The following is a 25917-nucleotide window of genomic DNA, read 5'->3' as shown; positions in this document are numbered from 1 at the left end:
CTTTATGGGAAAAGGGGCTATAAAAATAAAATCGTTTTTATGTACATAAAATTATAATAAAATAATTTAAAATTGTTTTTTTTCGATTTGTTTTTGTGGGTTTTTTATTTGAGGATTTTTACATTTTAATTTTTTATATACTTATGTATTCCGCCAATGCTTTACATATATATTTTTTATATCTATCATGTTCATTTGAAACAAATGAACAAATACATTTATTTCGAAATATTAATTCTTTGAATTAAGAGTACAAATAAATATTCAATTTTAAGGGGTAAAAATTAAGTAAACATGAATTATTTTTTTTAACTTAATTTAGAAAAAACGGGTAAGGAGTAAAAATTATCTCATAAATTTTAATTAAAAACGGAATAAAAAAAAAAGAAATATTCCTTTTTAATTATCTTTATTTACAATTTTTCATTCATCCCAAAATTAGGGGTGGCGGGTGTCGGTAAACATTCTTTCATTTTTGGATTAAAAAAAACAGTAAATATTCTTTTTAACGCATAATGTTAAAAAGCGGAAAAGGCAAATTATTCTCCTAAACGACGCAAATTTGCCATCAACTTCATTTTATCGGAAAACGATGTCGACGCACGCGATTGGACGGGACGGCCATCGCGGCGACGCATCCGTGCACGCAAAATAAAATCAAACAAAGCGCAGGAGCAACGGACGAGGCCCCGCCGTCCTCTCGTTAGCGCTCGGCGCTAGCCGGCGGCGGCCGGCATAAAAACCGGCTTCCAAACCGTCCACTGCTAGAAAATTCTCAGCGCTCGCCGACGTCGTCATCGTCGTCTGGTCGGCGTGCCAACGACGCGTCCGGACCGGTGACGGAATGTCGCCCGGGTCTTCGGGAAGTTCTGCTTCTAATCGGCGGCGCCGGCGGCGGGTCATAATGGCTTGTCGATCACGGTCACGCCTGGGAACAAAAAAAAAAAAACGGACAATAGGTTAAGAGACGTGTGTCAAAGTGGCGGTCTGGGGGCCAAATGTGGCCCGTTGCATCATTTTGTGCGGCCCGGGAAAGTCATGAGTGCAGACTTTCTGTTTTAGGATCAAATTAAAATGAATGAGTATTTTTTAATCCTTATTTTCTCTTTTTAGTTCAAAAATAGTTTTGTAAAATCTAAAAATACATTTAAAAAAGCAAAAATAAACATTGTTTTAGAGCTATAAAAATGGAATCTACAGGGCTTTTAATCCAGTTCTTTTGAAATCAAAATATTCTATCTAAAATGGTCCGGGTTAAGATGTCGACTTATATGACAAAAAAAACATAGTATAAAAAAATTAAATTTAAATAAAAAATCAGTTTTAAGCCAATTTGTAAATTGTTAGACAAAAAAAATAAAAATAATTAACATCGCAAAAACAAATCGCAAAGTAGTGAATTCGCGCTAATCGAGGGATTACTGTACAAAGCAGAATTTAGTACTTGAAGAAACCTAAGAATTAATCCATTACAGTATTTACTCGCATATAAGCCACACCCTTAAAATAGTTGAATTTAACTATTTCTCGCGTATAAATACGTTTTTCAGATAACTATGGCCTAAAAAATACATAACGTTTATCCACTTACCAGCATAACTGCGTCCCGTGCTCATGCAGCTGGTCAGTAGCGTCCACTTGTCGGAGGCGGGGTTATAAAACTCCACTGAGGCCAGGTTGCAGCTGCCGTTGTCTCCGCCCACCACGTACAGCAAGTTGTCCACGGCGCACACGCCTGAAAAAGACCAACGCTTAAACATGGAAGCCAAGGGAAGGCGGGGCCTACTCCCCCTGGTGGTCCTCACCGGCATTGCGGCGGCACACGTTCATGTCGGCCACTTGACGCCAGCTGTCCGACGCCGGCTCGTAGACTTCGCAGCTCTTTCGCACCAGCGGACCGTCGTGGCCTCCGGCGGCGTAGAGGCGTCCCTTGAGCACGCCCACGCCGGCGCCGCTGCGTCGCGTGCCCATCTCGGCCGCGTAGCTCCAGGCGTTGCTTTTGGGGTCGTAGGCCTCCACCGTGCTGAGGCATTGGCGGGTGGCGCCGTCGTAGCCGCCCACCGCGTACAGCATCCCTGAACGCCACGGGTCGGCGTGCCGTCAATGGCCCGGGAAATAAACAAGTGAGCCGTAAGAAATCATCCCAAAGGCTCAATAAATTGTCTTCATTTAACGCAAGGTAGCGTGTAGTCACCGTTGAGCACCCCCACGCCCACGCTGCTCCGTCGCGTGCTCATGGGCAAAACGTGGAACCACTCATCCGTCTTGGCGTTGTACGCTTCCACCGTAGACAAACCTGTCCCGAGACAAATCCAATTTAACACTCATAAACGTAAACATTGACAAATATTAAAAAAAAAAAACATTTTTACCAGTGCTGCCATCGAAGCCTCCGACAGCATAGAGTAGCCCGTTGAGAACAGCGGCCCCCAGCGTGGATCGGCGGTCCTGCATGCTGGCGGCGCCGCTCCAGCGGTCCGCCGCCGGGTCGTAGGCGTCCACCGTCCGCACGCGCAGGGAACCGTTGAAGCCCCCCACCGCGTAGACGCAGGTGCCCACCGACACGACCCCTGAAAGGAAGAATAGTGCTTTCTTTGTGGCATTTCTCACTTTCTGTCCATTTTGCCATCTCCATGAGTCACTTTGACACATGTGCTCACCCGGCCATAAGTTTTGAGACGCTTTATCATTGGTTCAGATGAGACCGAGTGCCAAAAAATGGTGTAACTAGCGGAGATTGATCTGCGATGCCTACCCGCTCGGCATCTGCGCGTGGGCAGCTCGGCCACCTGGTACCAACGGCGCTCCTCAAAGTCGTAGCATTCCACGCTGCGGATGGCCTTGGGCGCTTGGCCACCCACCACCACCATCACCTGTGGCAAAAAAAAACATAAAAACAAATTAAAAACAGAGAAAAAAAATAAAATAAATTGGGCCTACCTTTGGGCAGCGTGCGGGGGTGCGTGCGCGAGTACGCGCCGTCTTGATGAGCGCCCGCTGCTCGGCGGGCAGCAGGTGGTACTTCATGGCCTCGATCAAGTAGTCTTTGCAGGCGCTGCTGTTCTTGACCAGGGACTCCTCCTCCACGCGCTAACCTCACAAACACATCGCCGCAAACGTTTTTTGACGTTGGTTATCATGCATTTATTGCTTTAATTTTGGCTTCTATTGAAATTTCTCCATCCCAGAAATCGGGCCCGATCACATCATGGGCAACAACAACAAAATTGTGTTTTTAAAATGTATTTCTATGTATTGATTGATTGCCAGCCAGAGACAGACGGGCGACCAATCCAGTTTGACTGGGCGCTGACCTGCACCAGGTATTCCCGGGTGAGCAGGGGCAGGCGAACGTGCTCCATGAGGTGCGCCAGATGTTCCTGGCGAACATCTTTGTCGTGGTTGACCCACGCCACCACCGACTCAAACACCTGCAGGCGAGCGAAAAGGGGAGTGTAAGCACGCCATGTGTCCGCCAGAGGGCGACATTAAACCCACCTTCTCCTCCGTGGGAATGGTGAGTTTGTCACTAGCGATGAGGCTGGAAACCTGCTCCATTCCCAGGTTGAGGAACTCCTCGCTGCCCACTACTTCCGTAAAGTGTTGTTCTAGAAAAGAAAAACATTTTCCAATAAATTCTGATGTGTAAACGGAAGAAAAAAAGAGTTTTGGGGGCACCTGCGAAGCAGTTGGCCTGCGTGAGGAGTTGCGAGCAGGCGTGGAGGTCGGCGAAGGCTCGGATGCCCAAACAGTTGGACGGGTGGAGTTGCGAGCTCAGGAAGTCGCAGCACGCCTTCCTCACTTCGTTCAGTTGCAACAGGCCCGCCGCAGGGAGCACCGCCTAGTGGACACGCATGGAATTGATCAATTTAGTGAATTACAGTTTTCATGTTAAATTTCATCCCCTTTAAATGACATCAACAAGAATTTCTCTCCTTATAAAATTCAAACATGGCGGTCAGTGCGTCACTTAGGGTCACCTGTACGTTATCTTCCGTGACTTGAATCTCAGCCGTGTAAATGTAGTCCACCATGAGACCCAATGTCCAACCATCCATCTCCTTGATCCTCACACGCTTGGCTCGACTCTCCGCCATCTCGCCTGAAGCCACGCCATCGTTTAGAGGGGAAATCGGCGGCGAGCGGGCGGCGCTTACCTGTGAACATGGCGTGGAAGTACGGGCTCCCGGCGGCTAGCACAACGCGGTGAGCGGCGATCTCCACATCCTCCGCTACGATCGTCACGTCACACAACAGGTTTTGGCTGATGGGAGGACATTTTATTTGTTTACTTTATGTCCATAACTGAGTTGAGCACGAGAAGCCCGAAAAATGATAGCACACACCTGCGTAACTCGTTCATGACTTTGAAGGCCTTCCTCATGTGTCGAGGGTTGAGCGTGAGAGGCCCCTGTCTTTCGGCGCCGCCGTCCTCTTTGTCCAGAGCGTGCGGACAGAGCCGCGTACACCTGGAACAAATGCAGAGGTCAAATCAAGCATTGATGTATATTACATTTCCTGATTTACCCCTTTTTACATCAATCATTGTCATTTTTAATACATTTTTTTCTGTGTTTTTAGTTAAAATAACCCAGACCCTAACCCTTGCCAGTCCAAATGGGCCGAACGTCTGTCGGCGACAATGGAAGCCAATGTTATTTGATGCAATAACAACAAAATAGTTAGTTAGAATGTGGTTAGTATGTTTTCTTAGTTTGAGCAAACTAATTGGTAAAACGGCAACATTTTTAAAGTGACTCTGGTTCGTCCATCAGCTTCAACGGCAGGAATGAGTTAAAAAAGCACTGCTGTCATTACTGCTCGACTCTTGTCTTCATTTTCCGTACATATATCCTTCAAAATAATGAATATTAAATATTAAAAAAACACATGCGGGCCTGCTATTGTAAGCTTCACGTCCCTTCCCCGCTTCGACGCCTGTCTACTGCGGCACCATCCGTCACGCTAGCGGCTAGCCACAAGACGTCAACAGGCACAGTCTCGTGTATTTAGTCCATTTTTCTTCGTTCTCTACTTACAGGGGATGCGTGTCCATGACTCCGCTTGTATTCAACGGCAGCACACTAGGCCCGGCGGCATGCACCATTCCATATCCGAGCTTCTCGGTCGTCTGGCGGGCGGTGGCGGAGTCAGCTCCTCCCGGAGTCCGACCGCGGCTGGGCTGTGAGCGGATGTTGTGGCCGAAGAGAGCCGGTTAGCCGCGGGGCGAAAAGCTAGTTAGCTAGCCGCGTGATAAAATACCCACTTATGGACGACGTGGGGAAAAGAAAGGCAGTTTTCTCAATCTTTTCCCCGTGTGTCCCTCTTTGAAAAAGTCGGTTTGGTGCTACTTATTTTATTCTCCTTCCACCATTCTTTTCATTGACAGCAGACGCACAAACAAGGAAACGTGTCGGCAAAGAGGGTCCCCGACGCTGACACGGAGTGGTTCAAATGGGCAGCGCCACGCAGTGGTGGAGAACCGCCATGACTATATGCTTCCTTTGTTTTTAACTACCTGATGCCTTAATTTAATACTATATATATCTCTCTGTGTCATTGACATGCGGCATCCAATTATCCTTATTCTGTGAAATTAATTTAAATTAAAATATTACGAATAGACGCCCATCCATTTGAAATGTGAGACGCGGCAATTTATTAAATCATCTTTTGCAGTCCTGTTGAGAAATAGGACACATACTTAAGACTTCATTTTAAAGTCAATGCATTGACTTTGATGGGAAATGATGCAGGAATAACTTAACTAAGAGGGAGTGAGTAGGAATTGAACCTATGTAAACAAAAGGTGACTGAAAATAAAGAAGTGACCCTCAATTAGAAATGCCCCCACTTCAAGAAGTAACAAAATAACATTTTTATTTCAACGAGTTTGTCATGAGAAAACATCCAGTCCAATTGAAGGAAAAGTCCTTGAGTGCCATGCCGGCCTTCCACGACCATGTACGGGGCTCGGTCCGCTAGGCTAGTTGGGCTTTAGTGGGGCTGGAGGCAAGTTGGCTGAAGCCTGCTCCAGGAAGGCCAGAGGTCCGGGCGGGGGGAGCTCGCTGGCCTTCCGATGCTGCTGCTGCACGCTGACTTCATCCAGGACTTGCTGCCACGCGTGTAGTTTGGACAGGTGCTTCTGCACCAGCAGCTCTTTCCTCTGGAGCTCGTTGCGCAATTCCGACACATCCTAAACGTGCAAAAACAAAAGTGTTGAGATCAATCGATTGATGCCAATCAAGTTGGACGTCTATCGGCGTCAATGGCAGACACTTACCTCCTTGACAACCTGTTCCGGCTTCTGAACTGACAACTGAAGCCTTTTCTGCAGAAAGAAACACTCCGTCTGTCGGGCCACGTCCAGAAACTTCTGGATGCACTGGTCCACACCTTAACCACAAAAATAAGCATTTTTTTACGGGAATACATCCGTAAATAGTCCACTATTTCAGGCAAAAACACTGACCTGTTCGGATCTCCTCCTGGTCAGTCCCGTTCACGTAGTCTTGGCTTACCAACGAGGCGAAACATGCCTGGATTTGGAAACATATATTTTAAAAAAATGTTTAAATGAAAGTCGAGTGGATAATAATAATAAGAGACAGACATTAGCATTCAAAGCTAACCATCGCCCCCTACCTCGAACGAAGCCTCCAACTCGTCCACTAGCGTGTTGCTTCCCTGGCTGCGGTTCGCCGGACCGGGAAACCCCGGCTGGACCGGGGCGCTCGTGCCCGGGACGGTGTGCACGGTCTGCGGCTGCTGGCCGGGGAACATACCGCTCATGGAAGAAGCCATCGGCGGCGAACGGCGAAGAAATACTTCCGGGGTTTTCTTCTTCTACTACTACTATGGAACGGGAGTTTCCAATCTCCATAGGTATGTTCGCCTGCTGGTCGCCTGTGATTACTGCGTTGCCTATCGGCACTTCACAAAAAAATAAATGAGTGCCATTTACAATGAATAGACATGAAATCCGTCGGGCTTTTGATTTTTCTTGTGAAATGACATTTTACCATTGACAGACTCTTGATCCATTTAAAGTGGAATTAATTAACATGAATTCACTGCCAAACCTCTCACTTTAAATGGATTTGGCATACATTGCTGTCAATGAAGACATGACATCGTTTTAGAGCAAGTGCTTTATTTGTTGTACGCCAAGGCGGCAGCAAATTCCACCAGGGTGCGCGTGGGCCTTCCCGACATGCCCTTCTTCAAGTAAGGAATTTCATCCTTGTTGCTCATCACTCCCGCAATGTCTAGATGAGCCCAGTGAGGCGCCGTAACAAATTCCCGAAGGAACGCCGCCGCCGTGCAAGCGCCGCCAGACCTAGCCACCGACAAATGGCACCGGTGAGAAGTGACTTATTTGCTGATTTAGGACATTTCTACATACCGGCTGTATTTCCCGATGTTGTTGAGGTCGGCCAGCTGGCAGTCTGTCACCTGTCTGGTGTAGTGCTGGAACAGCGGCATCCGCCATACGCGGTCGCCCGTCACCACGCTGGCCTACGTGTACAAACCAGCAAGTTTGGTCAATGTCGGAGTTTTGAATAGTACAAAAACAAGATATTTGTTTTCTGTCAAACACCAAAGGAAAATGACAATAATGGGGCCATACTTTGTGCAATTGCTCCCACAGCCAATCAGAGTTGGTGAAGACTCCGGTTGCTGCCGAGCCTAGTGCTACATCCATAGCACCTTGGAGAAGAAAAATGAGGGCGCCGTGGTTACGTCACTGGCTAAACGTCATGGATTCTCTCGCTCGCACCTGTTAGCGTAGCCACGTTGACGACCGCCCTGGGGTTGAAGGTGTGCGCGTAGCACAGGGCGTCGGCCAGGATTAGCCGTCCTTCTGCGTCAGTGTTGTCCACCTAAAAGACAGGGACACATTGGCGATAGACAGGGCACTCCTGAACTAGTTGGTAACTGTGACCAAGACCAGCGACCAAAAGACCAGTGACCAAACGTCCGAGCACCCTGTGACTGTCTCTGTTGGACATCATGCTCCGCCCACCTGAATGGTTTTCCCGTTCTTGGCCGTGACGACGTCACCGGGCTTGGTAGCCTTCCCGCTTGGCATGTTCTCGCAAAGTGGAGCCAAGCCTGCTCCGAAAAGGCCAAAAAGAAATAAAATATATATATTTTAAAAAATAGGACGTTTTTAGCAATGGAGTGAGTGAGTGGGCATCACCAATGATGTTAAGGGGCAGGTTAAGGGCCGCGGCCGTGACGACGGCGGCGCACACGGTGGCGGCTCCGCCCATGTCGGCTCGCATCATGTCCATGGAAGCTGCCGGCTTCAGAGAAATACCGCCACTGAAAAAGACATCCAGACTTTTTGAAGTGGGCGGGACCACATGTTCATTTGCTTCAGAAGGATTGGACCCGTCATCAGCCCTACCAATATGGCCTCGGGGCAGCCATGTTGGTAGGGGCAACGTTTCCGCCACAATAGATGCATTGAAAACAAAAATAATGTCAAATCATCTGACATTTTTTCAGCAAATTCAAGGTATTTTAACGGATACGTTCCATTGGCTATAATGTTAGTTTTATGGAATGGCCCTGACACAAGATGGCTGACGTAAAGTGACATGGACATCAAGTTTTATGTATATGTGGTGAGATGTGTACCTGTCGAAGGTGATGCCCTTGCCGACTAGAAGCAGCGGTGCGTCGGCGCTGTCGGGCGAGCCCTTGTAGTGCAACTCCAAGAAGACAGGGGGCTCTTCTGAGCCTTTGGACACGCTGAGAAAGGCGCCCATTCCTTGCTCCTCGATCCACGCCTGAGATCTAAGAAGAAGATAATAAATAGAAGCACCTCTAAAAGACAAAATACAGTAATCTACCTCTTTTGAACCAGGACCCGGTCGCCATATTGAGTCAGGCTCTCCTCAATAGTCTTGGCGAATGAGCTTGGAGTGATGTGATTGGCTGGGGCTTCCATGAGGAGGCGGGCCAGGTTTTGACCTTGGGCATATTGCACTCCTTTCTCCCACGCTGCCGCCTCGCCACTAAACGCAACCACACAAAGTGTAATAAGAAATTACTGTACTTCATTTTAATGTATATACATTGACTTTGATGGGAATGTTGTCTTAGGGCGGCCATTTTTGGCGATGAAAGGTCGGATGTACCCGTTTTGCAGTACCTGTCGTGAGGAAGCACAGTGACTTTGGCCTTTTTCTTGGATTTCAGGTTGTCGTAATAAAAGAGGCCCAACAAGGCGCCCTCGGCCGCCGCCTGCGGGTCGCCGCAGCCGTCTACCTCCACGTGGGTGAGCTCCAGGTCCTGAAGAACCCGGCAACCGGCCGACACGGCCTCCCGGACGTTCTCCTTGACCAGGTCCCAGTTCTCCGCCCCGCAAACGCCGGCCGCTGGATCATCCAGACCCACCACCGCTACGCACGGGAAATCCTGGAGCACCAACGAGTCATGGTTGTGAACGTCCAATCCATGTGGAACTTCCCAGTCCAAACTAATTGGACTTTTAGCTCAGTCAAAGACAGCTAAAGAATTGGCAGGTAATTGCAAATCTAGTATTTTGCCATTACATCCATCTAATCTAATTCCCCCACCTTGTGAACGCCATAGAACACCCTGCTTTTGCCTTTCTTCAGAGATGGTCCAGAGCTGCACAGATCCATTGTGGCATTAGCTAAATGATGAATAAGTAACATCATTTCTGTGTGTGTGTTCAAAATACATTTTTAGTAGTTCGGAGAGTTTGCCGGAGACTTTGTGGTCAAAAGCCTCGCCTGCCTGCGTGAATCGTAGGTTGCTCTCCTCTCCTTTCTTCTCGAAGACTCCAAGCACCAAACCCTGTCGACCAAAAATGAGCTAAATTCATCCAAAGCGCACGTTTTCGGAAACACAACAAGAGTCTGTGAACTGACTTTTCTTTCCATTTGGAGACTTGGTGATGAACAAAACGTCCGGCAGCAATTCGATCGCAAAAGTGGCAACACAGCAGATCCCCTTAAAAGGAACATATTCGATATCTCGGTCTAAAATAGGGACAAAGTACAAAGTTCTAGCAGTATACTGCGTTAAAGGTCGCGCGCATGATGAACTCGAAGGAATACCGGGAACCCGTCGGCCGGCGCTTGTTTTGTGACCTCATCATCGAGCGACTATGCCAACTCGAAAGTGTTTTGTTTATAAACAGTACGTATATATACAAAAGAAGGCCCTCATTATACAAATAACTATACATTGGGTAAAATGGTTGTCACGATTATTTTTTAAAACGTATTTTGTTTTCAATTTATTTGCTAATATAATTATAAGTATAGTTTGTGCTCAACTGCAACGTTACTTAAAACCAGGATTACGCGTTGTGTCATTCTTTTCCCGCCAAACTCCACTGACTTCGTTTAACTAAAAGTGCACTTTATGTTGGACGAGTCCAAGTTGCAAACAGTGGGTTTTAACAGCAGGGGGAGGGCGCAGACACGGATGCAACAAATAGTTTACGGCGTGACGCCCCTCTGCGGCTGATGACTTTTCCGGGGTCCGAAGTTCCGTCCAACAGCGCGAAAAACATACCGCTAGTAATTGGCATTTTTATATCAAAGGACACCGCCTGCTATTCCACGGACGTCCGAAACCCGGTTTAAGGACTTTGGTACAATCTGCTAAAGTTAGCCACGACTGTCGTCACTTGACAGGTACGTTCAACAACTTATTTCTTTTTAAAACTCTCACTGCTCCTTTCCTTTTCTTGTGTAAACGTTGCGAAAGCAGTACTTTTCGGCTCTAACGGGTGTAAAGGCAGACTTTTGCTTAGCTCGTTTGCTAACCAGTTAGCTAAGACCGCTAGCATGCGACGTCAAAAGAGCAGTTTACGCTGTGGTCATCAATAATATCGACATTTTTATAAATGAATGTAGTATATGGTTGCAATAGGACGAGGAGGTGGATGACATTTTATATTGGTAACTTTTTCTACGAATGTTACACGTCAGCAAAATTGTGGCAACATCATGACCTAAAAAGATTTAAAATGACAACGAAAAGTTTGGTTTAATGTGGAGTACATTTTGGATTGTAAAATAGGAAGAGAGGGTTGACATTTAATTTCCGAAATAGCTATTTGAAGTTGGAATATTTTTGGGGAAGTGAAAAAGAAGCAAAATAATACAATACAATTCTAAAAATCAAGAAAAAAAATGTTAAGCGTCATTTAAAATGATAAAGTTCAGGCGGATTGTATTTTACATTTCCTTTGGAAGGCGACTTCCTGTTTCGTTTGCTACTTCCTGTTGAGTAAAATTTTTGACTATTTACTTTACGTACGTAACAATAAAATGTCTCAGTTTGGCATTGACGGCAATGGACGTCCAATCATTTTAAAGTGGGAAGTCTGACATTGAATGAATGAACTTTCAGAGTAACTATTCTCCTTTCCAAAAAATATTGGCTAAAGTATAACAAGTCATTTTTTTAAATATTTGCTGATTCTACTTTTTATTTATAATTAATTCTTCAATTGTTCTAAAATTTAAATTTTCCATATATAACATGAAAAATAGATTGTTTCAAGGAAATATCTTACAAATAAGACAAACAAGTGCTATTTTTTTCTTTTTCACACATTTTATTATAGAAAAATATTTTTAAAAAGTGAATAGACTGTATTTTGTTATTTAAAAAAGAAAACAAATACATTTACAATACTCAAATTCTGTTTTCATTTCTTTAAATTTGAAAAATATATTTTTTATCTCTTTAAAGTAAATAATCTCTAAATATTACCATAAAATTTGCAAAAATGTGTTGTTTTTTCTTCAGGCATGTCTGAGAGCAGCCTCGGCACGGAACCGGGCAAGTTCTCCAGCGAGGACCCTCGCACGGAACCCGATGAGAGCGCCCCCTCGCCGCTCCCTGACGCCATTGACAGCGCGTCAGGGAACAAAATGATGTATGACGTGGAAATAGAAAGCATGGAAGATAAATCGCTAAGTGGCGACGAGGACGTACGCTTCGGCGAAGACGTAGAAAATGGCCGCTCTGAGAACGCAGCGGAGGAATGCAGGAACGATGGCACTAAGGTGACGTTTAGTCCAAATTAGTCCTTATTCATACGCCCGACCCCCGAGTCAAAATGAATTGGACGTCGAGCGCTGTCAATGGACGGAAAATTAAGCTTGTCAGAACCGTCGATGGCAGTGAATGAGTTAAAAGTGACTTTACGAGGAGGTTATCGCAGTACGGGAGGTCATCTTATCTCCAAATTCACTTTAGGAGGCGCTTCATTTGAAGCGGGTGTCAAATAACTTTCAAGTATTCATGCCTCGGTCCCATGACACCACCAGGAAAGCTTTTGTCCCGTAGGCAGGCCACTGTCTTGTGATTCTGGAGTTGTGGACTATTACAGTAATCCCTCGATTATCGCAAATTCACTACTTTGTGATTTTTTTCCCCTTGCTATTAATTATTTAAAGCTATATATTTTTTATACTTGACTGATAAGTCCTAGTAGTAAGAGTGGCTTCTGCTTACAAGTTTCAGCATGGATTTTCACATTTATATGAACAATAAATAGATCAATAAAAAAAAAAAAAAATATATATATATATATATATATATATAATCTTGCTACTAGGACTCGGCACTGAATTTGTCTATAGTTTTCCAATGACTTTTTGTTAGTTTTTTCTACATTCTCCTTTTTTTAATGATTGGCGGCCATCTTGATAAGCATCCGAACATCCCCTTTGATTACAGGAGGACCCCACGGTTGAGGAATTGTCCAAGAGCCGTGACGTGACCAGCAACGGAGACCTGGATGGGACCCCGGAGGAAGACGTCTTTGGTGAGGTGAGTCCAAAGCTAAATCATCAGGAATTCACTCAAAATTCCATCTACAAAAACCTAAAAAAATATTTATCTTGGGACGATTCAACTTGTAAATGTCCTGTCGTTTTAGACCAAGGGTGTCAACTCAATTTTATGTGGGCCGGACCATTTTAGATATCAAATTTAGATTTTTTTATTTTATGAATTGATTAAATGAACGAATGATGTGGCCCCCGGGCCACACAAGATGATGTGGCGGGCCAGACTTGGCCCCCGGGCCGCCACTTGGACACCCGTGAACTATACTATCAACTACAAGAGCAAACAATGACCGGTTGTTTTTTTCTTCCCTGTAGAATCCCTCCCCCGGGTTGACGGCCATTACAGAGCCTCGGCTCCCGTCCGCGTCGGAAGTCGTCGTCCAATCAGGTCGGTGCTACGTGGCCTTGACACAATTGATAAAAAAAGAGTATAGCAAGTCTTGTGCGCATATAAGCCGCACCCTTGATTCGGTCCTCATTTTTCTGAATGACAAATATGGCTTATAAGCGAGAAAAGGGTCATTAAAAGTGCAAATTTTAAGAAGAACGCTGCCCCAGAATAGTAGTAGTCCTAAAATTATTGAAAAGCAAAACTTCCCCAATACAACTTTGTCTCTATTCCTCATTTGGCACGCGGGAAGTGAATAGAGGAAAAGTTGCTCTCCTTTGCTTTGCTTTTCATTTCGCTTCTCCTGTTGGAAATGCAAATGGAGAGGCAGGTTGCCATGGCTACCGGGGCTGCTTTCAGCACCTGTGCCGGCCACAGAGGCTTTGCTAATTACAAACAAACTCCCCATCGTGCAAAAAAACAAAAAACAAAGCAACTCTTCGTTCCAAGTCAGTATCTAGTCATTAGCCGTTAATGGCGTCGATAGACTGCCCCTACATCAGCCCTTTTGTTTTTTTTGTAAACAGTTTAATCAACCCATAAGTGGGAAAATATTCTGTTTTTGGTTCACTTAAAAAAAAACTTTTGTTGTCTAGTCTACCTAAAAAAGCAAAGCATTTACTTTGTTACAATCAATTATATAATAATATGAAACTAAACTTAATAGTAAAGCAAAGCATATTCTTCATTGGAAGCAAATATATTATAATTATATATAATATTTTAATGTGGGACTAATAATCCTAACAGCTTCGAATGCAATTTGAAAAATATTCATGATTTAATAGGCAAACAATGAAACAGTCTGTTTTATTTTTAAAAACATTTTTTTTCTGTGTTTGAATTTACTTGATTATTTCCCCCTTTTAATTTTTTTTTCCATTTCCACCGCCAAGAAACAGAAACCAGCAAAAGGGAGTCGGCGGCAAGCGGAGCCCTGGTTTTGTCCGAAGACCTCAAGAGCCCCACCATGGAGAAACTCAACCTGGTCAGAAAGTGGAGCATCAACACTTATAAAGTAAGTCATGGCACAATCTATGCTATATTTTGACGAATTCATCTTCGGTCACAATGTCATAACAAAATGCAAATGATGACATAAGAAGAAATAAAATTGGACTGAAGAAATTGTGAATGCCGCTTTTCCAGTGCACGCGGCAGATCCTGTCGGAGAGGCTGGGCCGCGGCTCTAAGACGGTGGACCTGGACCTGGAGGCCCGCATCGAGGTGCTCCGCGACAACAAGCGCAAGTACCAGAACTTGATCAAGCTGGCCCAGACGCTGGCCGGCCAGCTGGCGCCCGTCTTGCGCACGCAGAAGCAGCTGGGCGACGCCTTTGCCGACCTCAGCCTCAAGACGCCTGAGCTCCACGTAAACTCACTGACAGTCTCCCTCTTCAAACTAGCGTTCGCTAACGATAAACTGCTTTGCTTTGCCCTCAGGAGGAGTTTGCGTTCAACGCCAACACCCAAAAACTCCTGTCGAAAAATGGCGAGACGCTTCTGAGCGCCATCAACTTCTTCATCGACAGCGTCAACACTCTGGTGGACAAAACCATCGAGGACACCATCATCAACATCAAGCAATACGAGCTTGCCAGGTGAGCCATGGTTGAAGGTGATTCCTTAAAGCCAAGGGGATTGGCACTAGCGCTCCTCTTCCCTCCCACGTCAGGGTGGAGTACGACGCGTACCGCACGGATCTGGAGGAGCTGAACCTGGGCCCGCGTGACGCCAACACGCTACCCAAGATGGAGATGGCGCAGCAGCTGTACCAGACGCACCGCGACAAGTACCAGCAGATGCGAGACGACGTCACCGTCAAACTCAAGTTCCTGGAGGAGAACAAGGTCTGTAGACCAAAACCATCATCATCATTTACGGGTCTATTCACGTATTTTCGGGAAATTTCGTTGTCACAGTAGCTAGAGGGCTATTTATGTCTAAGTGTCTTTTTCTGTGTCTGTATTCTCACCCTCTTGCTACTGTGACAACCAAATTTACCGAATACGGGATGAATAAAGTTATCCAATCCAATACACATACATATTTATTAGGCCATATATATACATACACAGGTGTACATGCATGAATGTGGTAGGTCTTAACACTCAGCCATTTGTTTTGTTAAAGAGCCTGACAGCTGATGATGGTTGTTTTTTATGTCCTTCCACTTTAGGTGAAAGTGTTGCACAAGCAGCTGATGCTGTTCCACAACGCTGTGGTCGCCTACTATTCGGGAAACCAGCATCAGCTGGAGAAAACTCTGGAGGACTTCCACATCAAGTCGAAAGCGGGCGGCGGCCAGCGGCCATCTTGGCTCGAAGAGCATTGAGGGAAGTCTTCAGGTGTTCCGCCGTTGGGTAGGATAAGAGACGGTTTGGCCAAAATTGACCGGGTGCGACTCCCGGGGATGGGAGACGGTAAAATCTAGACACTACAATCTTAAAAAATAATTATAATGATGCACTTTGACGCTTTTTGACAAATCCTGAACGCTTTGACAAATTTACATTGAGAATTGGAGGAATACATCAAAGTACAAGATATATAAAGATACGGGTCTAATTAAGAAAATTCTAATGCTAAAAAATATATATATATTAAAAATAAAGTTACCCTTTTATCATTTTCAGAAATAAAAAGGGGGATAGTTGAATAGACTCCATTTGGGGGGGGGGGGGGATCACAGTTTCTAGGATTTTTAAATGATATTTTATTTTCTTTCTATGCTATATAATTCATTCTTTTCATTATTTTTATATACAAGTGGTTCCCTCCCATTGCTTTTTAATGTATATTTGTTGGATTTAGATTCCGGCATGAAGGGCTTAAAAAAACTGCATTAAAAAAATAGTCTTTTCATAAGCAGCGTTATGATTGTTGGAAGCTAAAATTGACATTCATCTTTATTTTTTTTGGTACATTCCATATTTGTCTCTCAATTTCAACTGACTTTTCCTGTATCGATAAAAAAAAAAAAAAACATTGTCTGTCGATGACGGCGATAAATGTCCACTCCATTTTGCAGTGGTCGGTGGCCATATTGGTCAGGGCAATCTAAGATGGCCGCCGGTCACCAACGCCGCTACCTCCGAAATTTAGTTCTATTAATTTCATGTCTACGTTCTAATTTGTTTGTGTCGATAAAACTGCTTTTATATCATTTTTTTAACAAAATGTGCCTTAAATTAGCTTACCTTTCTGTGCTACATGCTAACAACCGCCCTCTAAAAACCACTTTATGTCGAAGAACGTTAAAATAAAAGCGCTCCGATAGACAAACTACTCATTTTCCTTAAAAATGTACATTGCATGAAGAATGTGTCTAAAGTATAAATAAAATGTTTTTAATCCTTTTTTTCGAAAGACTAGCTTGTTCCTCCACTTAAGGCTGCTAGCACTTTATACTAGCTTTAACATTTAAGGGGGGAATAAAAAGTCTATTTTTGAAAATACCAGTGCATATTTATGACAATTTTGCGATGTTTGCAACTGACACTCCATTAAAACATTAAAAAAGATCTATATATTTGTAGTTTTACCAGATTAGCACATTTTCCCAGAACATCCATAGAATGAGATATCATTTTTTTGTATCACAATCAAAATCAATAAAGGAAACCCTGTTATTTTGAATATTTGAAAAAAAAAATGAAATATTTTTATCTTAATGTGCGCATTTGTGCAATTTGTTTGGGAAAATAAACATTATTTTCACTGATCTCTGCCTATCTTTCCATGCTTTGTTTCTAATTTCAGGTCAAGCTCTGGTACCGGTACTTTGCTGGATCAACTCCAGCACCCCCGCACGGTTCAGAAAATGAATGAATACAAATTATTGCAAAAACAGTTGAAACAGTAGAAATATTAACATAAAATAAAGTAGACGAAAACAATATTGCATTGTTTTGAGAGAGAAAAAAATCTATTGCACTTGGAAGACCAATCCAATGTTTTTCTATTTCCTTTATAGCTCCACCCAGCCCAGCCTTACCCCGCCCCCTGTCCACCTGACGCCGCTTTCGCGCGCGAGCACGCACGGAGCTCATGCGCCTGCGCGTGCGCACTAACGTTCGCAGCAGCGGCGGCAGCTGGCTGGCTGGGATGCCAACCTGCCTGTGGGAAAACGACTGTTCTTCTCGCTTGCCTTTTTCCTCTTCGTCCCAATCGAGCCGAGCCGAAACGAGCCGAACATAGCCGAATCGCAACGAACCATCTTGACCCGGTAAGTGACGTTCCTATCAGGGGTGCACTCCCCAACTTTTTCCTAAGCTCTTTTAACAGTAAGAAACGTTACCTTTCTCATCATATTTAACTTTTGAACCCTTTAACCTAGTGGAAAATGTTCTACCAGCATTTTATTTTGCCATTTTCCCCCCTAATTGTGTCAAAAGCGGCGACTTAAGGCCTTACGTTGTAATTATCATTTCATTCATCCCATATTGCATAAAAGTGGTGTGCTGTCAAATTTGGAAACATTTATCGAGTCAAAACGTCATTTAGTTAGTTACTATTTTATCTTTCTAATAATAATGTCTTAGATGTGACTGAAAATCTGCCAATATGGACGGGAAATGACCCAAGATTTACAGGAAGTACTCAAAACCAATATGTTCATCAGGAAGTGACCCGAAAGTGCCAAAAAATGAAGATATTAACTTGAAATCAAGAATAAGTGACACCCCCCCCCCTCAAATTGACAAGAAATGACCCATAATTGACTGGAAGTGACATTTGTTCATCCACCCATCCCAGTCCAAACAGATTGGACATCGAACGTCGTCATTTGCCCACTGGGTCGCCCGCCTGGCCACCTGCCCGCGTGTGACCTTTTCCCGTTTTTTTTGCCAGTCTTCGGTCGGAAGGAAGGGGAGGTCCCGTGACCCCTGGCCCCGCCCCGGACGTGCCGAGGGGGCGGGCCGGTTGCCGCGGAGTCCGAGACTGGCACGGCAAACGCCAATCCCTTGACGTCACCCCCTCATTTATTCGCCTGGGCGCGCGCCAACGTCACCACAGAAAAAAAGCCGGGCAAGGAAATGAAGATTCTTGCTCTGAAAATTTAATATTCCTTTTTTTTAGGCCGCAAAGTCCACATCGACCTCACAGTTTTTTGCGGCAGCCGCCACCTTTTTTTTTCAGTTGATGTTCCACCGGTCTCTGGGGGGGGTGGAGCCATACACCCAAACATGTTTGCGCTCCCCCCACCCTCCCGCCCGCCCGCTGCTCTCCCATCGTGACTACCGTCTCCACGGCGACGGCACCCTTAAACAACGCCGTTAGCCAGACGACGACTACTAAAAAGAAAACCACCGGAAAAAGACGGACTCCGATTCGTCGTTAGTTGCCGGGCGCTAAAGATGAAAAATGTCATGCGTTACATTTTGCTAGTTTGACATAAAACCACTTTGAATTTGATTTCGTGCCACCTTTTGTTTATTTACGGCCTTCTCGGTCACTTCCTGTTGATTTAAGGTAACGGCCTGTTGGTTTTTTTCATTCCAGGCTAACTTCATGGATATTTTGGCCCATTTTTTGTTGAATTTGAGGATATTGTCATGTGACTTTCTGATTGGCGGTCCTTCCTTGAACATTTACTATGTGGCTCTTTTGTTTTGAGGTTTACGACGACAGCCCAGGTTAATCCCTCAAATGTCTTGCTTTCCCGCCGGAGGGCCGAGAGCGAGGCCGGGCGTCCCGGTCGCCGTGGGAACGCTCGTTAGTGACGGCGACTTGTTTTTTTTTTTAGCGGGGTGGCTTCTTACGTAACGGCCGTCGTACCTGCGGCGTCCGGAACAAAGAAGCAACCGCCTCATTGTCGGTCGGATTAAGGGATTACGAGGTCTCGGACGGAGGTCAAGACCAAGGAAATTATTGGCTGCTGCTGACGAAGATAGCCGTCCACTTTTTTGCCAGTAAATTACTTTCTGGCAGGTTTTTTGTGCATTTTATTTGTTGTTTTTCCTTTTTTTTACCCTTTACCTTCTGTTTTGGGAGTTATGTTTTTCTTTGCTTGTTTTTTTGCACCAGTTTTGAATTTTTTAAATTTTTGATTTAAAAAAAAACGCATTTTAGGTGGGTTTTTTGTTCTATTTTTTTTTATTGTTGCAGTTTTTTGCCGTTTTTGCTGGGAAACTAACAAAAAGTGATCAAAATGACCCACTGCTGTCCTAAAATCATCAGAAATGGACTCAAAAGTCAACAGGAAATGACCTAAAATGCACAGGAAGTGCCCAAAGAAGGCCCAGTTAACGACAATTAACTAGTTAATCCTTTTTTTCTTTTTTAGGCAGTTCCTTCTCGGTGGAACGAGCGATGGACGCCGAGCTTGGGCGTTAGATAGCCATGGCGGGCTTGGGTGTCCCGCCCTTGCCCCCGGCTCCGCCCCCTCCCCCGCCGGCCCAGCCGTGCGGCCGGAAGCGACGCGTGCGTAGCTTCTTCTGGAAGCCCATCCCCGAGGAGAAGGTCCGGCAGAGGCCCAACATGTGGACGCTGGCGGGGCGGCGTCAGCGCTACCAGATCGACGCCAGCTCCGTGGAGGAACTTTTTTGCCGGAGGGAGGAGGCGGAGCCCCGTGCCCGGAGGGCGGAGTCACACTCTCCTGCCTTCAAGGACCCGGCCAAAGAGGGGGTGAGTTATTTGGACCAATTCCTTTTTCATATTGATATAAAAATAAGGACAGGATATTTATAGTTTGACCATTTTTTTTAATACAATGTAATTTTTCAACAATGTTGTTTTTTTTATAAATTGAAAAAATACATCATTATTTTTTTTGCTTTTTAAAAAATAAATACAAACTTGAAGTACTCTAATATGAATAAATACGTGTTCTTTTTTTAACCATTTATAATTTAAGATCAATAAGAATACCATTTTTTATAAATTGAAAAAAAATCATTATTTTTGTTGCTTTTTTTAAAAATAAATACAAACTAAAAGTACTCTAATATGAATAAATACATATTCTTATTTTAACTATTTATTATTTGAAATAAGAATTCAATTTTTTGTTTATTTTTTGATATAACTATTTTTTCCAAAATATATAGATAAAAAATAATACATTTGACACTGTTTAATATTAGAAATTGCTATATATTTTTTAATTTGAACAAAAAGTGTTCCTTTTTTGTGGCCCTTCGATTATTTTTTGAAATGTGAAAGTTTCTGAGGTGAGTTTTTTTGTGTTGTGCTTACAGGTGAACATCCTGGACTCCAAACGTGGAATCAACGTGGGCATTTTCCTCAAGCAGTTCAAAAAGTAAGTGTCCAAAAAGTGTCCCTTCCCCCGTACGCTCTTTTGGCTACGACGAGGCTGGCCAAACTATTCCAAAAAGTGCCACGGTGGGTGCGGGGGAGGGGTTTTCCATTCCAACTCATAAAGAGGAGACCTTCTCACAATAATAGTGTCCTACGAGTCCAATTAGTGGATTGCAATCAGGTGCTCCCTCCGCCCAACCCCCGTCGGTCAAACTCTCTCCCGAACCAACACCTCTCAACCACGTTGATCCCCACATAACCAATTTTCCCCACCCCCGACGTAGTCTGCGGATGCCAGTCCAAGTCTTTTTTTTGGACCTATTTCAAATGTGGGCCATCAAATGATAACTTTTGACTCATTGCAGAGCACCTTAATGAAATGGAGGTGTTGTGATCAGGTGAAGATGTAGTGTTAAAAATAATTTAATTTAACGGGGCTGGACAAACTAGTATTCCACAAAGGGACATATGTCATGTAAATATGTAATTTTGTTTTCACTGGGTGCGGCAGGGTATGGGTTTTCGTTCCAAACTATAAAGAGGAAACCTTTCCACAAATTGTGGTGCCCTGCAAGTCCAATTAGTGGATTGCAGTCAGGTGCTTGCTTCTGCTTTTTTTGAAGCCCATCCCCCGTTGCGTCAACTGTCTGTGCTCTGTGTTGGACCAAAAACGCTTCACCTACGTTGGCCCTGGAGGACCGCCCACTTTTGCCCCGCCCCTGGGCTGAAGTCACAAATCGGAGGTCATATGAGTGCCGACTTTCTAATTTAGATGAAGAGTATGAATGGATATATTAAATTTCCTGATTTTCCCCTTTTAAATAAAAAAAAATCATTTTTTTCATCAATTTTTCGGTGTTTTTAGTTCAAAAATCATTTTGTAAAATCAAGAAATTTATTTTAAAAATCTAAATATATCTAAAACCCAATTTTGACACCCCTGACTTAGAGGAGTAAAGTGCCAAATTGCTTTTGGACAATGCCACAAGTGTTGCTTGTTTGTTGTTGTTGTTGTTTTTCTCCCTAAAAGGACACACCTCTTTTTGGTTTCAGGTCCAACGCTCAGATTGTGGAGGACATCCGGCAAGGCAGCGGCGGTGGCGCCTACGGGGCGCGCCCCCTCAAAGATCTGCTCAAGCTGTTGCCCGATGCAGATGAAGTCAGTCCAGAAAGAGGGTGGAAACCATAAAATACCCGAATAAAAACACACCATTTTGCTTCCAGGCAGCAAAACTGCGAGCATTCCGAGGCGATCCGGACAAACTGCCGCTGGCCGACTCTTTTATGTTCCAGCTCATCCAGGTTCCCCGGTAAGCCCGCCTTCCATTTTGTCCCTGACGTTTGCGGCTAAAACAGGGGTTTACTCATACAGTTCCAGTACCAAAAACATTGCAATTTGGTCCTGTTTTTTTTTTTTAAATCCAATTTAAATTATTGACACATCCAAAAAAATCTGGCAATTATGCTGCAAAAAGGATGTGTGACCAAAAATCCTCCAAAATCTACATGAAGTGACCCCAAAAATGCTCCAAAATCTACCTCTAGTGACCAAGAATCCTCCAAAATCTACCCGAAGTGACCAAAAAAGGCTCCACAATTGACAGTAAGTGAGGCAAAATGTTGTTGACATTGTTCTACTGTCTCAGGTTGGAGGTGCGCATGGAGGCCATGGTATTGGACGAAGAGTTTGCTCCCTCCAGCGCACTCATCCGTCACGACGTGGACGTACTCCGAGCCGCCGCCAGAGGTAAAGCGTGCGCCATCGCCGGTGTCGGCTTTCCGCCGAGCTGGTGGCTGACATCGGATAGCGACGCCCCACCCAAAGCTCTCTTTGTGTTTTTTGGTGTCTCCTTACATCGCAGCTGGCCAGAAAATGGTCCTGTGTGTAACACTTGTCCTCCATTTTGTGTCAGTGGCCTTCCAGAAATTTAGCATTAATCTGGGAATGCTCCAAAATTAACAGAAATGTCCCCAGAAAAAGAAGTGACCCAAAAATAGCCTAAAATTAAGCAAGAAGTGACATGATATCCATAGAAAGCTACCCTAATAGAATAGAAATGTCCCAGAAGTGTCCCTAAAATCAACAAGAAATGACCCAATTTGAACTCAATCTGTCGTTATATATATTTAATTTAGTTTTTTTATTATTGTTGGCCTGCAGAGTTGATGAGCTGCGAGGAGCTCCATGCCGTTTTGCACCTGGTGTTGCAGGCCGGAAACATCCTGAACGCGGTGGGTTGGCGGACGGGTCGACGAAATGGGAAAAAGGTTTACGTTTATGGATTTATGTGTTCAGGGGGGCTACGCCGGCAACGCGGCGGGCTTCAAGCTGTCGTCGCTACTCTCGCTGGCCGACACCAAAGCCAACAAGCCGGGGATGAACCTGCTGCACTTTGTGGCCATGGTGCGTATATTGTGGACATTACGTTTCATTTTTAAGCTTTTCTGGGCATTCGATGGCAGCCAATCAGTTCAATGGATCTCCTGAAAGGGTTAATATTCATGCCAATTTGTGCATGAAAAGGTTAAATGTTGCATTTTTTGTTCCTAGGAGGCTGAAAAAAAAGATGAAGCGCTGTTGAAGTTTCCAGACAAACTGAGCCACGTCCAGAGTGCTGCCAGGTAAACAAAAAAACAACAACAAAAAAACACCCACCAAGCAACCCGAGTTTGATACCTTTGGTGTACGCCAAATGTCAACTGTGGGTTGCCAGGTATGCAATAAAGAGCCTTATTTTCCATGAAGAACAAATCTCATTTTCAAGATTACAATTAAAAGTGCACCTAAAATCCGTCCATTTTCAGGATCTCCGTGGAGAACACGGAGCTGGAGTTGTCATCCTTGCAAGTTCGGATTCAAACCTTGGAGGAGAAGACGCGGGGCGACTCGGCCTTGCTCCAACAGCTGGAGCCTTTCCTACAGGTCCGTCCCCCCTGTCCGTCCGTCCGTCCATCCTCAACTGGCGTCCACTCCAACATCTCAGACATTTCCAGAGCTCGTCCCGCACGCTGGCGGATTTGAACCGGCGACATCGGGAACTCCGACAGGAAGGCGAGGCCCTGGTGGACTTCTTCTGCGAGGACAAGGACGCCTTCAAGTTGGACGAGGGCTTCCGCATCTTTCGCGATTTTGGCCTCAAGTTCAAGAAAGCCGTCCAGGTCCGAACTCAGTCTTTTCGGGCCCGTCTGGAAAGGGGATTTTACAATTTTGACATCTTTTCTCCAGGACAACGTGGAACGCGAGCTGAAGGAGGCGGCCAGGCGGCGTCGCCTCAAGGAGTTGGAGGAAAGACGGCCGGCGTGGTCGGAGGCCGCCGGGCCACTGGCCAGGAGCGGCAGCGAGAACGACGTGGAGTCCCTCACGGAAGGAGCTCTCCTGGATTTCCTGCGGGGACGCTCGCCACATTCTTCCGGCGCCCGACGACGCGTGGTGGGGTCCCCGGAGCTTTTCTACAACAGCCTTCCCCGGGCGGGTCGGAAAAGCGTCCCCCACGCTTTGGCCAGGTTCTCCGAGCCGCCCAACATCGAGAAGCTGACTTTGGTTTCCGCTCCGCAAACGTTTCGCCTCCAGGATCCAAGTTTTTGGATCCGACCGCAAGTGGAGAGGAGAGCGCTTTCGGACAACGCCATTACGCCGGATCCCCCAAGCGACCCCCGAGGCCACGGTGGCGACCACGTCGACACGGGGAAATGTGCTTTAGTTGAAGCAAAATCACTTCTCTTGGAGAGTCTGGATGGCTCGCTTGCGGGAACAACGGAAGAAAATCTTTTGACCCCGGTTCCCTCGACAACCCATGGACCCGTTGACCCTCTCCCCAAGGTAGAGAAGCTGACTCTGGATCCCGGTCCACCAACGTTTTACCTCCAGAGTCCAAACCTTTGGAGCAAACCCGAACCAGAACTGGAGACCCGACCGATTTCACCGAATCTCAGCAGCGATGCCATCCCAAAAGTGGCGATAGATCCTTTGAGGACAGAGGGCCAGACCGACTCGGTTTCTTTGGTCACCCGTGACGCCTCACTCCCCTCAGAAACGACATCGTCCGACCGGAACCCGCCGTCAAACGCCACAAACTTCGCCCAAGCGGACTTATCTGTCGTCTCTCAAACTCAAACCCCGTCCCTCGAAAAGGCGGCTTCTTCGGACGCTCTTCCCGAGCCTGGAACCCCCGACTCGGTCCAACCTCCGGCAAAAGAGACTCGACCAAACGTGGGCGGACCTCTACGCGACCCCGGATCCCCCGCGAGCCGGAACGTCGTGCGGACATTAACCGACAGCGAAAGCCAAAGCGCGCGGAAAACGCTACCCGTCGGGCGCCCGGCCAGGTCGACTCCGGACCTGAGCTCCGGGCCCAGAGGGCGGAGCCTAAAGAATTGGCAACGATCCAATCTACCTCCAGATGACTCCAAAGCCCAGAAAGGCGGCGTTCCCGGACTCCCACGCGAGTCGGCGAACCGGCGGAAGACCACATTGGCGGATAAACCGGCTGCCAACGTCCCCGAAGCGGCGCCCGAGGAAAAGATGTGCCGCTCCGCCGCCTGGCCGGCCCGCGAGTCGTCATCCGACGTCCCCAGCTTTGCCCGAGGCACGGTGGCGTCGTCTTGCCGCACCAGGAGAGAGCCGCCGGCCCCCTCCGTGGCCCCGGTCCGACACGGCTCGGTCAGGCGGGGGAAATTGGCGTCCGGCGACGAGCGTGATGTTCTGCGGCGGGCGCACAGCGTCAAGGCTAGTGGTCGCGTGGCCAAGCCTAGCTGGAGATAAACTTAGCGACCTTTATTTTAGTAAGACTAGATGGCCGTGGAGGTTCCAGTGTAGTGGTAAAAACGCTCGCTAGTGTTTTTAGGACGCCTCCATTCAAAGTAATGGGGTAGTAGTAGCATTACATGCCAGGACGCCAATGCTAACTTGGGTTTTTCTTTCAATGTGTCATTTTGTGGGTTGTTAGTTGACTGTGATTATGATTATTTAATAGAAATACATGTTACTGTGTTTAGCTTTAACTCAGTTGATCCAAATATTCGGGACTTTTTAAAGGCAGGGGCCACCGAGGATGATGATGTTAAATATTATTCTGAGAAATTGTTTCTGTTATATTATATAGTTTATATTTGGGACAAATTAAATCATGAAAAAAGATGACCAAATATGTGCCTTTTCGACTTCTTAAAATGACAAATTAATATTATAATGAATACATTAGTTCATTGAAATAGTCACATTGTTTTTCTGTCTTTTCTGATTATTGCTTGTGACAGGCAATAGAATGCATGAATTAAATATTTACCACCAAGGAAACTGGCAATTGCATTTCGGTGTTCTCACCACGTGAGAGCGCTCGCGTATATTTTCCGTGACATCCTCTGCGAAGAAGATGAAGTTTTCCTGCTTATGTCACATGGACTCACGTCGGCC

General features: G+C 45.6%; 5 protein-coding genes across 6 annotated transcripts; 2 read left to right on the top strand and 3 right to left on the bottom strand.

Annotated features, from left to right (window-relative positions):
* Positions 1-392: 392 nt before the first annotated feature.
* Positions 393-5469, bottom strand: klhl2 (kelch-like family member 2). The gene is made up of 14 exons (XM_077719596.1): positions 5040-5469; positions 4347-4469; positions 4158-4264; positions 3981-4102; positions 3679-3841; positions 3499-3608; positions 3315-3431; positions 2941-3090; positions 2756-2873; positions 2373-2570; positions 2195-2296; positions 1806-2075; positions 1592-1735; positions 393-928 (listed from the first exon to the last, which is right to left on the bottom strand). Exons 1-14 carry the CDS (start codon positions 5105-5107, stop codon positions 900-902), a joined length of 1821 nt encoding a protein of 606 aa, XP_077575722.1. The 5' UTR covers positions 5108-5469; the 3' UTR covers positions 393-899.
* Positions 5470-5854: 385 nt separating this feature from the next.
* med28 (mediator complex subunit 28) lies at positions 5855-6874 on the bottom strand. Its single transcript, XM_077719158.1, has 4 exons — positions 6646-6874; positions 6473-6539; positions 6284-6396; positions 5855-6196 (listed from the first exon to the last, which is right to left on the bottom strand). Exons 1-4 carry the CDS (start codon positions 6802-6804, stop codon positions 5987-5989), a joined length of 549 nt encoding a protein of 182 aa, XP_077575284.1. The 5' UTR covers positions 6805-6874; the 3' UTR covers positions 5855-5986.
* Positions 6875-7136: 262 nt separating this feature from the next.
* Positions 7137-10164, bottom strand: lap3 (leucine aminopeptidase 3). The gene is made up of 12 exons (XM_077719155.1): positions 9909-10164; positions 9719-9834; positions 9591-9645; positions 9164-9429; positions 8862-9026; positions 8647-8805; positions 8204-8328; positions 8027-8115; positions 7781-7883; positions 7631-7710; positions 7406-7518; positions 7137-7339 (listed from the first exon to the last, which is right to left on the bottom strand). Exons 1-12 carry the CDS (start codon positions 10002-10004, stop codon positions 7153-7155), a joined length of 1554 nt encoding a protein of 517 aa, XP_077575281.1. The 5' UTR covers positions 10005-10164; the 3' UTR covers positions 7137-7152.
* Positions 10165-10268: 104 nt separating this feature from the next.
* On the top strand, positions 10269-15914 carry arfip1 (ADP-ribosylation factor interacting protein 1 (arfaptin 1)). Of its 2 annotated transcripts, none has more exons than XM_077719157.1 (9): positions 10269-10682; positions 11806-12065; positions 12742-12834; positions 13170-13242; positions 14145-14260; positions 14392-14613; positions 14685-14842; positions 14917-15091; positions 15421-15914. In XM_077719157.1, the coding sequence occupies exons 2-9, from the start codon at positions 11808-11810 to the stop codon at positions 15574-15576; spliced, it is 1251 nt and encodes a 416-aa protein (XP_077575283.1). In that variant the 5' UTR covers positions 10269-10682; positions 11806-11807; the 3' UTR covers positions 15577-15914. The 2 variants fall into 2 exon arrangements, with proteins under 2 accessions (XP_077575283.1, XP_077575282.1); XM_077719156.1 differs by having other exon boundaries at positions 10270-10682; positions 14139-14260.
* Positions 15915-17331: 1417 nt separating this feature from the next.
* Positions 17332-25612, top strand: fhdc1 (FH2 domain containing 1). The gene is made up of 12 exons (XM_077719009.1): positions 17332-17469; positions 19535-19871; positions 20444-20505; positions 21558-21663; positions 21729-21814; positions 22151-22251; positions 22666-22736; positions 22801-22908; positions 23056-23126; positions 23310-23427; positions 23499-23663; positions 23731-25612. The coding sequence occupies exons 2-12, from the start codon at positions 19587-19589 to the stop codon at positions 25264-25266; spliced, it is 2709 nt and encodes a 902-aa protein (XP_077575135.1). The 5' UTR covers positions 17332-17469; positions 19535-19586; the 3' UTR covers positions 25267-25612.
* The last annotated feature ends 305 nt before the right edge of the window (positions 25613-25917 follow it).

The sequence above is a fragment of the Stigmatopora nigra genome, chromosome 6 (genome assembly GCF_051989575.1).
Source record: "Stigmatopora nigra isolate UIUO_SnigA chromosome 6, RoL_Snig_1.1, whole genome shotgun sequence".
NCBI classification, from domain to species: Eukaryota; Metazoa; Chordata; class Actinopteri; order Syngnathiformes; family Syngnathidae; genus Stigmatopora; species Stigmatopora nigra.
This window is presented reverse-complemented; position numbering and strand designations above follow the sequence as displayed.

What these genes read in the sequence shown, in the direction of transcription:
- arfip1 (XM_077719156.1), top strand. Translation starts at nt 11,808, where the DNA reads ATGTCTGAGAGCAGCCTCGGCACGGAACCGGGCAAGTTCTCCAGCGAG. An exon ending in AGGAAGACGTCTTTGGTGAG is followed by an intron (nt 12,835 to 13,169) that starts GTGAGTCCAAAG and finishes TCTTCCCTGTAG; the next exon opens with AATCCCTCCCCCGGGTTGAC. An exon ending in TCAAGACGCCTGAGCTCCAC is followed by an intron (nt 14,614 to 14,684) that starts GTAAACTCACTG and finishes CTTTGCCCTCAG; the next exon opens with GAGGAGTTTGCGTTCAACGC.
- med28 (XM_077719158.1), bottom strand. Translation starts at nt 6,804, where the DNA reads ATGGCTTCTTCCATGAGCGGTATGTTCCCCGGCCAGCAGCCGCAGACC. An exon ending in CCAGGAGGAGATCCGAACAG is followed by an intron (nt 6,397 to 6,472) that starts GTCAGTGTTTTT and finishes TTTGTGGTTAAG; the next exon opens with GTGTGGACCAGTGCATCCAG. An exon ending in CGGAACAGGTTGTCAAGGAG is followed by an intron (nt 6,197 to 6,283) that starts GTAAGTGTCTGC and finishes TTGCACGTTTAG; the next exon opens with GATGTGTCGGAATTGCGCAA.
- lap3 (XM_077719155.1), bottom strand. Translation starts at nt 10,004, where the DNA reads ATGTTCCTTTTAAGGGGATCTGCTGTGTTGCCACTTTTGCGATCGAAT. An exon ending in CTCTCCGAACTACTAAAAAT is followed by an intron (nt 9,646 to 9,718) that starts GTATTTTGAACA and finishes GGATCTGTGCAG; the next exon opens with CTCTGGACCATCTCTGAAGA. An exon ending in CCTGCCCCTTAACATCATTG is followed by an intron (nt 8,116 to 8,203) that starts GTGATGCCCACT and finishes TTTTCGGAGCAG; the next exon opens with GCTTGGCTCCACTTTGCGAG.
- klhl2 (XM_077719596.1), bottom strand. Translation starts at nt 5,107, where the DNA reads ATGGTGCATGCCGCCGGGCCTAGTGTGCTGCCGTTGAATACAAGCGGA. An exon ending in GTCATGGACACGCATCCCCT is followed by an intron (nt 4,470 to 5,039) that starts GTAAGTAGAGAA and finishes CATTTGTTCCAG; the next exon opens with GTGTACGCGGCTCTGTCCGC. An exon ending in CCCGGGAATACCTGGTGCAG is followed by an intron (nt 3,091 to 3,314) that starts GTCAGCGCCCAG and finishes TTGTGAGGTTAG; the next exon opens with CGCGTGGAGGAGGAGTCCCT.
- fhdc1 (XM_077719009.1), top strand. Translation starts at nt 19,587, where the DNA reads ATGGCGGGCTTGGGTGTCCCGCCCTTGCCCCCGGCTCCGCCCCCTCCC. An exon ending in TTCCTCAAGCAGTTCAAAAA is followed by an intron (nt 20,506 to 21,557) that starts GTAAGTGTCCAA and finishes TTTTGGTTTCAG; the next exon opens with GTCCAACGCTCAGATTGTGG. An exon ending in ACTCCGAGCCGCCGCCAGAG is followed by an intron (nt 22,252 to 22,665) that starts GTAAAGCGTGCG and finishes GTTGGCCTGCAG; the next exon opens with AGTTGATGAGCTGCGAGGAG.